Raw genomic sequence first — 17,428 nt, forward strand, 5'->3', positions numbered from 1 at the left:
ATATAGGAATACACATATACTGAGGGCTCCTTTTTAAATATTAGCAATGCCTTGGTTAAGAAATTGTACAAAGTAGAGATCAAACTGAGATGCTTTTCAGTACCTTCCATGTGACATGCCAGGGCATCAGACATTTTTGTCATGCTCTTGCATACAGGCACACTGAAAAACAAAACACTGAACTCTTTGCATGTCAGCACCTACATTCAGCCATCCTTGGAAGGGATGCTTCTCCTCTCTGCCCCTCATCTTTTCCTATAGTCCCTTATAATCAAGATTGTTTTAGTTACTCAATTGCTACCAAGAAGAGTTTTTCTTTTAATACATGTTCAGATATATATACAGAGCAAGAAAAACTGTAAGTAAAGAAAAATGAGGAAAGGCATAAATAAATAAAGGATATCAATAATGATCTATCATAAAATGACATTTTGCCATTGTACTTCCGCAGGAGCCGTAACATCTCACAAGACATCCCTCTGAAAGCAGCAATAAAACTGCAGTACAATACACAAGGTCTCATATTCTGTGCAGGCAAAGGACAATGAATATGCTAAAAGCAAATCAATCTGCATAAAAAGATCTGACAATAACATCTTCAGGTATGTTTGGGGTTTTATATTCTTTTTCTTAACAAGAAAACAAAGAAGACAGAACACTTTGAGAAGCCAAATTTTTATGTAAATGAGAATAATTCCTTTCAAAATGCTACTTTATTGATTAAATTACCTTTTATCCTACTGTGTTGCTACTTTTCCTATGGAAAAGTTGTCAATTCCAGTTAGCAAGGAGTCTTGTAAACATTTCTCCTCCAATTTAATTTCATGTTGAATTAAACTGCCCAAATTTCATTTTGAGATTTCTTGTTCAAAAAATTCAAAACTTCAGAGTCAAACTTGAAGCAGCCATAATTTTGCACTGGCTTTCAGGGTAACCCATGAAAAACTGAGCTTTCACTAACTTATACATAAAATCATACACAGGCCCATAATGTCTAAAAGCTCAGACCTGACTAGAGACTTTAACAGAAAACCTGGTTTAATTTCTGGCCTGTGATAAAACAGGAAGCCAGGTTTAGATTTCTTTAAGAAAGTGCAATGCCTAACTTTTTTTTTTTTTTTTTTTTTTTAATGATGTTCATCTCCTAAGCCTCTAAATAATAAAAAAGATTAAAATACACAAGAGCAACTTTCTTTACCACTGTAGAATCTTGTCTTGCAAAATACCTGCGCATTTAGCTTCATAAAAGTTACACACGCACAGGAGGCTTACAGAATTGAGCTCCTAGTTACAGCTCACTCGGAAGGCTAATACATTGCTATCTGTAATTCTGTACCTAAACTATATGCTGTCCTTGATGCATGACAGGGCCTCCAATGACATGAATGGAAAACACATGCTCGGATCATGGTGAGGATATGATCCTTTATATTCTATTTTCCTCTCACTGGTACACACCAAATGTGGAATTGTTCATCTGAAAAGAACTACATTGTATGACATTTTCGTTCAAACTGTTCAAAGCCAGAGTATTGCATTTTAAAGTTACCAATCTTTAAGAAATACACAATGGAATGCATGGAGAAAATACATATGCAGAGAATCAGGTAATCTATTTCCTTCCCTGGAATTCTGGTTAAATAAAGTTTAAAAAGAATCACCACAAATAAACAAATTGTGTTCATCAGCTGTGTCTCACTGTTCCTCGAGTTATTAAAAATTACTGAGAAAAAGAAGAGCAATTAAAGGTTTTTTCAACATTAGTCACAGTAGGTATTTCAAAAAAACCAGAGACGTTTACCATGCCACTCAAATTCTTCTATAAGGGGCATATTCCAAAATGCACAGGTAGGCAGACTGCACTGATCTCTACTGATGGATTTGTGTTGTGGTCCATTTCCAAATAAACATCATCTCAAATACCACAGTAAGTTTACTTGCCAGTGACAGTACATTTCAGCTTTAATGACAACCCCAGTACGAATTTTCTCACTTTCCATAAAGCTTCTTAAAGTATCACCTATTATTCACTTTAGAAGAAAAGCTTTGACTTCTGTGTTGTGCACAGGAAGGAATGGCAGGATCGTAATCGTGTCATTTTCTCTTCTGAACTCCCGTGCTCTGTAAGTGGCAGATGACACTCTCTCCTTTCCTTTGCACAAGTGCACAGATACGCATCATCAGTAGAGGATGGGGATGCAATGGCTTCCCAAGAGAATCAGAATAGCATCAATGGTACATTGTTGGCAAGTTCACACTGATCAAAGCAATTCTGAGATGCTCACCCCCCGCCCCCCAAAAGAGATGGCCTCTCTATGACAAAATGTTGTGTGACACAGCCATACAAGTGGCACTGTTTTCTTTGTCAGTGAAGGAAAATCATTTAGAAAACAGTTGTCAAGTATTTCAGTAAGGGAAAGGAGGCATTAGGGCATTAATATAATGAGTGGGGTGAGCAGTAACAAAGCAACAGATGCCTGCCCATAGGCTGATGTACAGTGTCTTATTTTGGATATTTGTTAGACAGACTGATGTTAAGCTAAAGAATACATTTTGCCTCACTGAAAAACTGTATATAAACACACAAACTTTTATTTAAATAAAACTGCTTTTTAAGTTTAAGTCTACAGGCAGGCTGGGCAAAAACCAAATCCCTTAATTACAGTTTATCTAGATGTTGAAATTTTGTCATTACGTTCTCTGAATTATAGTAAAAAGCTGCATTAGTGATTCTCTTTCTGAAGTAAAAGATTAAGAGACAGCAACAATGGAATTCTCCCTTTCTCCCTCTTCTCTGTTTCAGCCTTCTCTTTCTTGAGCCAGTATGATTCATCACCTCCTGGGTATACTAGGAGCCCCAAGTTTGGAAATTCTTCTAAACTGCAAAGAACCATTAGTCTACAAGGCAAATCCTTTTACAAAAGCGCAAGCACTATTGTTAGAGAAAAATAACTGAGCAAAGAAAGCTATACACAGCATATGTTTTGAGCATTTCTAGTAAAAAGTAAAAGCTCTTTAAAGCTTTTGTTTCTGATTGTACTTTATGACGGCAGTTCTGTATCAGTGAACAGAGTGTTCCTTTGCAATCAGCACAGTGTCACAACGACCTGGCAAATGCGAATGCTTTCACTATCACTACAGTCCTTGCAATCTTGCCTCAGCTGTGACCCATTCACTTTTGCCCCAACTTCACTAAGATGCCTTACTCAGCATCTAATTAGTTAGGGAAGATTTGCCTTGGCTCTTAACCCTGACATAAGAGCAGGAGACTCTGCTGCTGTTATATACCAAATCTGTTCTGTCACTACATTAATCAATTCCCCATAAAACTATACATGAATAAGTAACTACTAAAATACAAAGTAGAAAAATAGAAAATAGAAAAACTATACATTTTAAAATGTTAAACACTAGTGCTTATTGCACAATATATTTGAGCATGTGTTTTCATATATGCTTCAATGCTTCATGCAGATTTTACAGTTTTGCGCATACATATCTCAAAGTTAATCAAAGATCTGACAGTGTTCTTAGCACATCATCAACTATAAAATATACAATGGCACAAATATGTTCAAACATTTTATGTATATATGTGCAAGATTAATATGCATAGAGAGGAACGGGAAACATTTTGCTATGTTTTAGTTCTCCTGCAAATACTGAACACAGTAAGAGAAGCTATTGAGATTTTTTTTTATTTTTAATGATGTATCGTGCACATAGCCATGTATCTATCACTGCATGTACTTGTATGTCTAGTGCTATATGCCATACAAAACATCCTGCGCTTTTGTCATGTACAATATTTTCTAATGCTTCTATTCTGAGGCACATCAGAAGCAGCATAAAATTCTTGATGCAAATATTTTTAATTTGCTAAAAGGACAAGAACCATTACAGGTCTAAACCATTCTTTACCAAAATACCCAACAAAATTAAAGCAAGTGTCTGAAATGAGACAATGTAACCTGATAAAGCTTCTGAATTCATACTAGCACATGAACTTATTCATGAACAACAACAACAAAAAAAACACCTGGCGTCAGCTAATCTTTAAAATGGTGTGATTAAAACATATATATTAAATAAAATTATTATGTTTGCTGATGCTTTGTGACAAAGGCGATTGTTAACTACCGTAAACTACAAAATGCATTTTACCGTGTTAATCTTCCTCCCAAAATGTTCATAATAAATCAATGTATGGCCTGTTGTCGAATTAAGTTTGAACTCTTTTTGCATGTACACCTATTTAAAAGAATAGTTATATGCTACAGTAAAACAGTTAATTTCTTAATAAATGTTAAAATTGCATACAATCTCTATGACCAGCAACCCAAGAACATTTAAAAAGCTTTCACCTTCAATCCATTAGACATTACACTATGCTCCTATTTTTAAATACTGGTTCAATAAACAGTTTATGTGCCTATGTCTACATCAATGTTAGGAACTATCAGATTGAAGAATACAAGTACAGCTCAGAACAGGCAGTGCACATTGTACACAGTTTAATATTTCCAGCAATATTAATGCATACTCCACATATTGTAAGTATTATTTAGTTTTCCTTGGAATAAGCATGCATTTATGCAAGGAAAAAAGTTGAATTTACTGTACCATATCTCTCATGAACAGACGCGTCTATATTAATATACATCATTGATTTAATTTTTAGTTTTCTTGGCTTCCCGCTCACCTATCTAGAAGTGATTTCTCTGGTGATAACTAACACATCATGCTAATGAGAGAATCTAATGTACAATAGAGAAATGTCACTACTAATAATATTTGCATGAAGTTAAATAAAGCAACTGTAAGAGAATGTCAGACAGTTGTTCTTTAATAAGATACAGTTACACAATGAAATTATGTTGTTAATTTTGTTACATCATTGAGTGAATCCTAAATTACTATATAATGACGCACAGATCCATTTATAATTCTGATATACTGCTTTTTCACTCTCCCATTGAAAAAAGCTCCTGGAAAGGCTATTACCTTTTTATCTAAAACGGATTAAACATACTTCTTTCTTAACAAAAAGGTACATGGCTCTGGCATTTTGTGTCACTGTGGGTTACAACCATTTCTCTTACGGTCTCATTTCTGAAATGACTTAAAAATATATTAGAACATTGCAGCCCTTAAGGTAACTGGATGAAGAAAAATGACATTTCTTATTCTGACAAATGCACAAAACATTTATGAAAGCAGATAATCACAAAAGCCTGCTTTTTTTAATCAATCAAATCCAGACCTTCTTTTCTGTTGTTAACAACTCCTTGCCAGAACTAGAATGGGCAGTGGGTGCCCTGGACTTAACCAGATGAGCATGGAAGAGAAGCCAAGGGTTTCTGCTCATTCTCGACCTGTCACTGATCAAAGTGACCTAAAGAAGCACTCCTTTTTAAAAGTTAAGATTTATGCCCTTTGAGGTTATCAGACATTCTTCTGTATACAGAATGGGATGACCCCTTTCAAGCGAATCGCACACTTTTACATGGACAAAAGGTGCATAGGCAAAACAATGCAGTCAAGTGGCCATGTCATAAACTTCTCACAGGTAATTCCTCTTCTCCTCTCACCCCGCCAAAATCTAAATTTGCTCTGGAATGTGGAGATGCCATTTTCTTGCGCTCCCATTCTCCAAGAAAATAATCCAAAAATAAATACCATCATATTTGCTATTAATAGCCCAAACCTGTACAATCAATCCTGATTTTTCTAAGACACATACAGCTCCTTGCCATAATGAAGTAAGTTTTCCTTTTATTCTGAGAAAAGTTATTCATTCCTATAGCATGCAAATAGCAGTGCAGTGTGAGTTGAGAGGTATGAGGAGGGAGGGATAGCAAGGTTTTGTTTTGTTCTAAATCATTCTTCTTGCCATGCTCCAATCTTTGTACTAAAAACCTGCTTGAGATTAAGTTACAACTCCAAGGAAAAGTGATGGGGCTCAGGGTTCGTTTGCTTCTAAAAAACATGTGGAAAGCCAGCATTATACTTAGAAATTTAAAAAAGAAATGTCTCTAGCATTACTATGTATAGCTGGAAAAGTTTCATTAAACAGTTCTTTCAAACCATGCCAAACTTTGCTTGCAAGTTATGTACATTTCATAACTCCATGTTATTTGTACTCATGAAAACAATTTTTCTTAAAGCATAGGAAAAATTTAAAAAATACTTACATTTCCAGAAGATGGATTGAAAATAATTAACTAACAAATGGATGAAAATAGGTAACAGGAAACAATATTCAAAATTTTAGTGATTTAGAAAGAAACATTGGCACTTAGACACAAATTTGAAGCTGCACTTGCACGCAGTCTATGCTTATAGTCTGTGCGAGCTAGCAAGTTATAACAGCCTTAACAAATCAGAAATATAAGACAAAATATTATCCTTAAAGAGGAGAGAAATGCGTTTAGCAAAATAACTTGCCCTCCTCTTAAAAGCATGATGAAAGCATATTTGGACTGAATATTTTTAGCACATTATAAACAAACAAACAAAATATGACAAGGAGGTTAACACAGTACGCGAACGCGTTAAGTACAGACTTAAGAAATAAATCTGTCCAACATTACCACCTTTGCAGTGCTACTGTGTGTGTATTCCAATGGAAGCATACACACTGATGCAGCATCTACCACACATTTAGTCATTTAGTACATTACTTCTCTCCTTCTATACAGGATACAACATCACCACGCATGTTCAATAATGTACAAAATCCAGTTAATACACAAGAATTAGCACATTTAAAATATTATTTAAAAAAGAAAATAGAAACCAAACAGCCTAGCTTACGTGCATAAATGTTTGGCTTCGTCTAATGAGCTAGTTGTCTCAAATTATTTGACCCCCTTACACATTGTGATGCTCTTTTATTTAGTTTTGTTTCCTTTCTTTGTCAATATGTTGAACATTTTCTGGTATTCCAGAGACCATAGAGGCTATATCTGTTGAAAAAGGTCTAATACTAAACAGGCAATCTAATACTATCTATGTGGTTCAATCGTCATTTATCAATTGATCGTTATCTGAATCTAGTTATGTTAACTCTTTTGTGGCCAAAATGGAAAGAACGTTTTCTCCACTTGAAAAATTTAATTCTTACTAAAAGAATACAGCAGATAATTTGAGTAACTGCTTTCCATGCTATTGCTCAACATCAGTATAACCAAATATGTTATGTATCACAGACATGCATACAGCTGATAAGGCTTGTAAGCAGTGCAGTAGCAGTTCACACTTCCTAGTGCCAAGTAGTGTTTTTGAAATGTGCATCTCTACCAGGAAATGAACTTTTTTACTTTCAAGAATGGGAAATTTAACAGAGTTGGTTATTTGCCTTATGTTGATTACATTCTATACCAGCATACTGTATCAGCAGTAATCAGGGTCCCTCTACAGGATATATCAAAATATTCCTTATTCAAATGCCTTCATCCTGTCCTGAGCTATACTGCTTAAACTGTTGTCCATAGACAACTGCTATTGGTTATTAACTATCTATCTGCTCTGGAGTTTTTCTTGGCTTTAAAGGTTTTTTTAAATTAAATTACCATTTTATGGCCAGTATTCAGGCATGCTTTGTTACTGTAAACTATAAAAACCTAATTACTTTCTCTCTTTTTTCTTACAGTACAACACCTCTCAGGTAAATGAGTTCATTCATCTTATGTCCAACATTAAATAAAAGTCTAATATTAATATACAAATCATTTACTAAGTCCTCTTTTGGCTAACACAATATTTCAGTTATTATCAGTCAGTGTCAGACCATAATTGGAAACTAGTTTTCAGAAAGGCAACGTCCCCTGGTAGGGAGTCACCCTGTTAAAAACCTCCAAGTTGAACTTCCCTCCCCTGCTTGAGCCCCGTCCAAGCTGAAAGTTTCTCCCTCTCTTTTTTTTCTCTTTTTTTCCCTCCCCCCCCCCCGCTTTCCCTTCACCCAGAAGAGCCAAGCAATTGTGCAAGATTAGCTATAACACACGGGGCGCGTATCACCAAGTGCATGGTACAGAGACACTGGCTCCTGTGATTAATTATCAGTTATTACTGGCCTTGCAGTAACATTTTCGCTTTCCCGTCAGAACCGGCATACCAAGCTGCCTTAAACGCGGCCCCCGGTGAAGGAGCAGCTCTGGGGAGGACGCCAAGGCAGAGCTCCGCAGAGAGGGGGGGAGAGAGAGGGAGCGAGCGGGGAGAGGGAGCGGGAGAGGGACCCGAGGACTGAAACTGTCTCCTCTAACCACCCTCAGCTCCGTGCTGGCAGCAGCTCCAGCAGGACGGCTCGCCGCTCCTTCCCTCTGAATAAAACTGTGTTCTGCCACATGAAGTCAATTACGCCGTTCTGAGGGGCCCCCTAAATTTAGTATCAGTTTGATTTGGGGGCTTATGTACTCAGGAAGAAAGAAAGGAGTTTTGCTGGGATAGCAGATACTTTTATTTATGGGACGGGGGGAGAGCGAGGGGAAAAAGACTGGAACAAAACAAAAGCAAACAAAGAAAGAAAAACAGTCTTACTACGAGCAAAGCTCTATTTGGAAACTTTAAAACAAATGCTTTGCTTTTACTTAAACCTTTAATATTTTTTCCTCTTTTAAAAAGGAGCCCTTAGGGAAGCAATGAAGTAACCATGCACATTCCAATGACATAGTTATGACAGTTCAGAGGCTAACTATGTAGTGATGAATGAAACAAAAATGAAACGTGGAAAGAAAGAGAAAAAGCAGGGGGGAAAAAAAAAGAGCACAAAAATGCCATGTTTTAAAATAAACGAAAGTAACATACCTGTTGGGACATTCTGAATAAGAGGTTAGTGTCAGTGTTCTGCCATGTCCCCATGAAACCAGAGTCGGTCGCTGCCGTTCTTGTTCCGAACTGCATGGAGTTGTCAGTGCAGGAGTCTCTTAAAGTCAAGTCTCTTGCCCTCTTTCGCTCTCTGTGTCTCTGTGTGTGTCTGTCTCTCACATCCACTTCTGCCTCTTCTGACTGAAAAGTGAAGGTGGATTTTTTGAGCCTCTTGGCAGCCAGTAGCAGGAGTGTAGTGTAGTTAAGAAGCTAGCTGCACTGTGCGTTTCATTTGGGAAGGGGGGATTCAGGGGAGAGGGTCAGAGCTTCTTTCGCACCTTCAGCACAGATACCCCTATCATTTATGCATAGATTGTGACTCCCCAAGCTCGCCTTTGCTCAGTTTAACAGCTGCCTGTCAGGTGTGCATGCAGCACTAAGGAGACCCAACCATCAGCTTCAAACTCTCAGCCACTGGATGTCATTGGATAGCAGAGCAAAGAGTCAACTGCACTGCTCCACTGTCAGGCACCAAATGACATCCTGCACTAACCCTTCAGTCTACAGATACACAGATACACACACACGCACATTCTCTCTAAGCAGCACAATGATCAGAGTGAATTGGGAGAAAGAAAAGGCTGTGGCCTTTTCCCTGTCTTTCTCTGTTTTTCCTCAACAATGCTGTCAAGTACAGCATGTAATATCTGACACTTGCCTACCACACAGGATTAGCAAGCCTTAAAAAAAAAAGAAAAAGGAAAAAGCAAGCAAGTAAGCAATTACTCTTAAATACAGTCAATATTCACTTAGAAGTAAAACATAAAAGTTGGCCTGGTTATTTTCTAAATATTAGTCAGACAAGGATTGTGGGATAGTCGGTTCCTATCCCAAATAAAACTCTTACCAAAGAGGGGAAAAAAGACATGATCAAACTCCTTTTGAAATAAAATCAGAAAGTCACATGCACATTTCATCTCTCACACCCCTCTCTTCCCTTGCCCACTGCTAAGTGTCTTAAGCAGCATCGTGAGCAAGAAAGGACGGAAAAATGAAAAAGCTAGCCCTTTCTTCCCCTCCCCCAAAAGATCAAAAGTAGTTTTTTGTTTTGGTTTGGTTTTTTAAGTAGCTGGTTGAAGCAGATACAATACACCTTTCAAACCGTAAGAACAAAGAAATGAATCACAGCAGAAAAGAAGCCAGTCCCACACAGTTAAAAAGTAATGCAAAAGAAACGATATTTTTCCTTTAAGATCTTTCTTCTGTACTTAAGGTACAGTACTATATACCAGAATAAATAATACTACTACAATACTGTTTTTAATTACAATGGCTTTTTTAAGTGAATCTTATTTGAAAAATTCTCTTACCCACTTCATCCTTTACATACAGACAAGAAATCATAACTCTGCAAACAAACTTCATAAATGTAAAACAAAATTCATGCAATCTCATAAAAAAACGTCCAGAGTAGTAAAAAAAAAAAAAAAAAAAAAAAGAAAAAGCTATCCTTTCCAACATAAGGAACATTCATCTTCTAATAAAATCTACAAATTTAGGAGGACAAATGTACCACTCACTGCTTTTTTCTTAACTCAGGAATAACAATAAACCTCACTCTCTGAAACAACAAAAGAAACAGAAGAGAGCTTCAGTGGCAGCTCTGTGTCATTAGTGTGCAATGAGAAAAGATGAGAAGATGTACACTATGTTGACACAAATGTGCCTTCCCCTCTAGACCCTACATCTCTTGAAAGCTTTTCTGTTAAACTTTCCTCCAGTTCAGCACCATTAAGTACAAAAAAAAAGTCTCAAAAGCAGCAAATTCAATATCCAAGAAGAAACAAGCAAGAACCCCAAGAACTGTTGCCTTAAAATATATTAAGTCCACCTGTGGTCAATAAAAATATTCTTTACTGGGGAGGGGAGAATGACACTTAGGAGTCAATTGTGCCAACAGTGGCTGTACCTTTACAGCTAGCTATTAGCCCCTCAAACTCCCTCTAAAATTTGCCAGCCTCTTCATTTCTGAAGTGGCACTCAGTGCCTCAGTCAAGCTGCATGCTCAGCTCCTGACCTTCCCACTAATGGCTGTTATTTGTGGGAGGCTTAAGGACACTGTCAATAGAAGCTTCCTCCTCTCTTCTCCTTTCTGCATCTCTTGCGTGCTCTCGCTCGCTGTCTTTATCTCCACCTCTTACCCCCCCCCCCCGTTCTTTCTCCTGTCCTGCAGTCCTCTCCTCTCCCAGAGAATAAAAAACCACCCGCGCACACACATGCATGCACACACGCACGCACGCGCATGCACACACAGACACACACACACACAAAATCAACTGGCATGCAGCAGCAAGCACCTGCAGTAATAGACTCTTTTATTAAAACTGTTATTCTGCAAGACTTGAAATTCCCGGTGGACCGGGCCATGTCAAAGCCGATATAATTAACTAGAGGCTCAGCAACGGATCAATTACCAGACAAGCAAGTGATAGTGAAATCAATGAAAGATCATCAGCCACATTATCAGTGTTGCAACTCATTAGGGTAAAACTGAGAAATGTGCTCAAAGCGAGCCCAAGCAAGGTGGCATTACAAAACAAAGGGCTAATTTGGAGACCCTGCTGTGAACAATCTGTAACAGAATTAGCCTTTTTTTCCCCTAAACTGCAGAGCTCAGTAACTAAATGTGACAGACTGAGAGAAGCAGTTTATTAAGACACCAACTCCAAGTTTATTTAGTTCATAAACTCTCTCCTAGAAAATCAATACAGTCTGTACAGGGTTATTAGGCTGACTAGCTAATACATCCAAATCTGGTCTTCCCAAGCAGAAATCTTGGCCAGAATGCTACAACCTTACATGAAATCTAAGCACATTCAGATCACTGTATCAAAGGAGGACTATCATTTAATTGCCAAATTTGTGACTTCTACATCACAGCTTCAGAACATTTTAAAGAAATAAATATTTCCCCCTCATTAAGTCACATGACAGAAAAGAAAAAATTTAGTCTGGCAGTTCCAGTCCAGCTTGGGTCATCCTTAAATTTACGGCACCTACATAGCACCTTGCTTGGCACAATAATGCCAGCAAATAAAACCAAGAAAACAAATACTTACTGAATTTCAAACAGGGGTATGAAAAGTAGTAGTCACTAAGGAGATAAAAGTAATCACTGCAAGAAAAATACAACAGAAGTACACCTCCTACAGTAGCAGATTAAGCCTCCTCTAACTGTACAGAAATATGCGGGGGGAAAAAAAAAAGAAACAAAAAAGAAACAAAACTGACATAAAATTTAGCAAAAATTGTAATACTCAGAATCCAGGCTTAGAACCTAGTACCTCCCCTTGTAATCTATTGCCCTCTGCTTATTGCTACAATTCCTTTGGAGGCAGAAATATTCTTCAAATCATCTGTGGGAAGCACAGGAACTACTTGTTAGTACACAAGTTTGGCACAAACTGAGTAGAACAGTATTTTTTCTCTCCCCTTTGGCTAACTATATGAGAATCAGAAACAATGTAGACAAGGTAAGGGCTCTAACAGCATTTGAAGAAAATCCTTTTAAAAGCATTTAAAAAAATCTCATTTTCAATAGATTTTTAATCAGGAATATGTTCTGCAAGTATTTTACTGCTATCCAATGGCATTTGTGCTGAAAGATAAAAGGATCTGTGAAATTATTTTACATTTTCAGCTCCTGGGAATACCCGGGTGCTGAATAGAAGAGGTGGCTACAGAATCCAGGTTCTAATGGAACTTAAAACGCAGTGCAGTTGCAGTTGTCTACTTGTGTTTTTGAGAATTTTAAGTGCTTTGTGAACTGTATGTGAGGTTAAGAGTTTTTTCTTTCTTTTCATTTTAAGTAATACTTATTACTTACTATCAAAGACTATTGCATTACATGTGTGGCTTTATGAATCTTTTAAAAATATAACATTGTTGAATTTGTCTCTCCTCTTAAAACTACTGATACAGAAATGCACCATATGGCAAGAAAGGATAGAAAAGGTGATTACAGAAAGCCCAGGTGATGCCAATAAGAAAATCTAGCCAGCCGAATGTGCTATATAATGTAAACGTATCTTATTTTTTCTAAATTCCATTATTCTGATCATTTAAGCGTTAATTAGTTCAGTCAAAGGGTTAATGAAAATAGTTCAAAATGACTAAACATTGAAAAAATATTTTCTTCTTTTTGTTCCAATTATTCTGTATTATTAATTAAGCTGTTAAAACATGCAACAGTTACTATCTTTTTAATGTTCAATAATATGTAAACTCTTTAAAGAGATTTTTGTTCCACGTCTCTGCTTTAGATATTAATCAAGAAAATAATTACAGAGGAATTTACTAAAAAAAAATCTACATGCATATAACTATGTACTGTACATGTACGTTCAACAAGGTCCAATTAGTTGCAAAGAATTTGCATTTCAGTTAGTATGAGCTAACAAGACTGTAGGGAGACAATGCAATTCTACTAGCAGGGCAAGGAAGAATGGTGTTTTTCTGTAAGCATTAATTCCCATAACTGATCATTTTAAAATGTTACTGATCTTTACAATATTTGTTTTTCAAACATCTAGGAGTTCAGTATAAATGTTTATATTAACAGTACATGCAGCAGTGTCCCCGAGACTACTCCTGGGGAAAAAAAAGATAAAACAGTGAGCATAGATTAGTATTTCTGTTGATTTAGTATTTACAGTTCTATTTAATGATAACTATCAATTGATTATTCTAAAGGAGCGTTCCTTACATTTGGTGTTCATTCTCAGAATTCATTAAAGGCACTGGGAAAAGATTCAGAAAATCTTTATGTCTTTTTATGCAAATGTTCTGATTTTCAATAGTAACGATATATTATATACACACGACATACACAGTTGGTGATCTCATATCTGTATACATAGTTTTCCTAAATCTCTGTACCCTCGACTGACTTACTGGATAGTACCTGTAATTCCCAGAGTTCATTTTGCTGCAGATATTAACAGTTTCTGTAATTTGTAATGACAGTAAACTGGCCTTTGCTCTTCCCTTATTCACTATTCATTTCTAGGCTTGGTTAAGTAGATAGCTGGGTTAAAGATCAGTGGTTTTTCATGTGACACATACTGGTATTCATCTAATAGCTCATCAGGACAAAACTGTCCCTGTTCTTGCCAAAATAATGAAAATGGTCCTCCACATCGCATGATAATCAGCCCTTGCTTGCGCTGAAACAACCAAGCTTATATAATTGAGTTGTTTTAAAGACATTTTGTAACTGAGTATTCAATCCTGCCTCCAAAAAAGTATATATTTCACCAAGTAAGAGAGAATTCTTCTATTTGTCATTACAATAATGTGTTAGCAGAGACTGTAACGATCCTGCTTACACTTTATCCATGGATAACAAAGTTGTGAATTGTGTCCTATCAGGAATATAATCTCATACTTGAAAATTATGCAAAGCCATCTTGATGGTCAGATGCAGAGAGGTGGTGATTCTACTGTGGAAATGTCATTCTTTATCATCCCCTTCTCCCTAAGAATTATGTAAGGGACTCGCTCTGCAACATCTGTTAGACTCTATGAAATGTTAACAGATGTCTAAAATGAAAAAAGGGGGCGGGGGGGGGGATTAATAAAGGAAACCTCCTCTGAACAGATAATCCACCCAAATTTCCATATCCTAAAGAAAAAAAAAATTGTCAGCACTGTATTTTCTCTGAAACCTGTCATCCTTACTTTGTAAAACATTTTTGTGTGAGTTTTAATAGGTAACTTCTGACTTACAACCAAAATGCATAGGACTGATTATGTCATCAAGCAACAATGAGACTGAATACTTTTTAGTCCCCTGTGTTCCAAATGTCCTTGCTGAATCTTTCTTCTCTATCTTATCAACAGTATTGTGCATTTAGGAATCTGTTTTTCTCTTTGATGTGCGTGCCTACTTCACACTGATTCTGGAAGTGTCCACATCTATATTTTATACCTTAGGCGGGAGGGAGGGGGACGGGACGGACAGAATTTTCAGGTCAAAAGTGCTCAGTATCCAGATCTTCAGACAATTTGCATGGCAGAACTTTTCAACATCAGTAAAGTTTTCTACTTAAAATTAAAAATCATATTTTCAAACCCTAGCCTACTCTAAGTTGGTTATTTATCCCTTTTTTAGACAGATATTTAATTTCTTTCCCGTTACACTTTAGGTGGTATGACAGGACCTTTATCCTCAAAGGAAACTTCTGATTATGAGTCTGAAAGTGTACATTCCTGTTATGAAAGCTTCGGTTCCTAGCAAGTTGTCACACTGCAACTGATCCTAATCACATATTTCCCAAACTATGTATCAGCACCCCATACCACAAAACCCTTACAAAAACTGCTGTGACACAACACGTAGCAAAAACTAAGGTGAAAACTGTGACCTATTGCCTGCAGATAAAAACCTCATCAAGCAGAGATCAGCAGGATTTGGGTCACTCAGCCACTATGTTTTAACAAATTACAGAAACAAAAGAATAGTCAGATACACAAAAAGTAAGCACACAGACAAGACAATGACATCCATATATGCTGTCCTTCAGTATTTAACATGATCACAGTGTGAATGTTGGCAGAGATGCCCAGCTGCAGGTTTGGGGGATGCACATGAACATGGAGGATAGTACACAAATTAGAGGAAAGTTCTTGTCAGCTGTAGGTTATGAATAATATATACTTTTGTTTTCCTGTTTTGCTTTTGTTGTGTTTTTTTTGTTTGTTTGTTATTTAAACAAGCCAATTCTGGGAGTTCAGGTCACCTGAAATTTGTTTTTACCAGGGAAATCACATCTATGTTTCTCGACCTACTTTGTAAGGGGGATATGTCAAATATACTAATTTGCCTGCTCAACAACAGAGGAGTACACAAATGAAGAAGAATCAAAAAACCATGATTACAGTGGATACACATATATAAATGACAAAATGCAGGTGAAATGGAGGATGCAGAAGGTTATTAAAACAGGTAACTTGATAAAAACCTTGTAAAAACACACAACAATGCCAAGTAATAGCAGTTTGTTGATTGTGCCCATTAAACTTTCTAATTACCTGCTGTTTAAAAGGTATTCTACACATCGCCATAGCATTTAACTAGTAATAACCACTACATACATGTGGATAATACACTAAACTAAGAACATTCATGCTTTTCTTGGAAGAATTTTACATGCCCAGCAAAAATTTGGTGCAAATCCCTTAATTTGCAGACAGGTAATCAGGGCAGCTCATTCTGCACAGGCGGCACAGTTTCACATCCAGCCTTCATTTGATATCTGTATTTCTGTCAGTGTCTTTTTTTTATACAAAACTATCTATTTATTACTTAATTGTTTATACCAAAGGGTAAAAGATAACCATGCTCAGGTATGAGAATCTGATTCAAAGTACGTAGATACAACAAGCTCCAAGAGACTTTGATTTAAATGGTGCATCTAATTAAATGTCTGTATGGCCCACCACTGAAATAATAGTGGGATTCAGACATGCTGTTTTGATTTACAAGGAATTAAAAAGGACAGAGGTCATGTCATGTAATATAGGAAGATGCATAACACAAAAATAAATGTATTTCACTTTTGAAATAAAATATTTCAAAATCAGTTGTATCTGCTGAGACATATGTTCAGGATTCAACAGAAATAGTAGCAACCTCACAGCAACTCTTAAAATAACAATGCAACAATCCAATTTGTCTAAGTCATCAAGAAGGAGAATTCAAACACTTTGATCTGAAAACCCCCACATTTACATGTTTACATCCACAGAGTATCACTGTACTATTATACAGGTGTACTACTATGTAACAGCATCTTTCAGCTATTGGTCATCTGGGGTTAAGCAAGGTTTATATTTTTAATATACTATTAAACTCAGCAAGTTTTGCTGTTCTTTTCTGAAAACCATCCTAAAACTGGAAATTGTCTGCTGGACACTAGTTTCGTACAAGACCTTTACAAAGCAATTCATCCTCTGGTAGTTAATTTCATTATTCTCATCTTTTTAGTAAACTGTCCCCATAACAAGCAAAGTCTTTGGATCCCACAACAGCCTAAAGGGTTTAAGTGTAGGCTAAGCTTATGATCTAATTATTCGATAATATAATCTATTATGCCACTTCCTAGTAACAATCATTTGGTGTTTAAAACATAAGTCTGTCATAATTAAATAACTAAACTGACCTAAAAATCCTGGTGGTTTACAGAACAGCTGAATTTTAGATGGCTGAAAAGACACTTCATGCACAAATGCAAGACTGAATTAAGACCAGCTATGTTTTTCTAATTACTGACTCATTCACAGTACACAGAATTGCCTGAACTGCCCAGTGTCCTACTAGCTCTCTGGACAATTAGGAAAAGCTGCATTAGCAAGAACTCAGCAGTCTCTGTCTCACTTCTCTCTGGAGGACTGGGGAAATGATGAGCTCCATCACCTGGCCAGCAGTAGCAGCAGCCACAAAGTCACCTCAGGGACTTGGACAAAGAGATTCATCTGCAGCCTTGGCAGCGACTAAAGTATGCCTTACTAACAGACAGTCATACGACCACACACTGGCACAAAGTCCTTTCATTAAGAGCTG

The 17,428-nt window shown here is 36.7% G+C and overlaps 1 protein-coding gene across 1 annotated transcript in view; it reads right to left on the bottom strand.

The window, feature by feature from the left end:
* Positions 1 to 9,167, bottom strand: part of BNC2 (basonuclin zinc finger protein 2) — a gene marked incomplete at both ends in the record, with an annotated part of 234,024 nt that extends 224,857 nt beyond the window's left edge. Inside the window, 3 exon segments of the mRNA XM_082336611.1 lie at positions 8,806 to 9,032; positions 9,035 to 9,125; positions 9,129 to 9,167. Of these exon segments, the coding sequence (XP_082192737.1) occupies positions 8,806 to 9,032; positions 9,035 to 9,125; positions 9,129 to 9,167 (357 nt within the window).
* Positions 9,168 to 17,428: the final 8,261 nt, after the last annotated feature.

Source organism: Platalea leucorodia, assembly GCF_965183815.1.
Source record: "Platalea leucorodia genome assembly, chromosome: Z".
NCBI classification, from domain to species: domain Eukaryota; kingdom Metazoa; phylum Chordata; class Aves; order Pelecaniformes; family Threskiornithidae; genus Platalea; species Platalea leucorodia.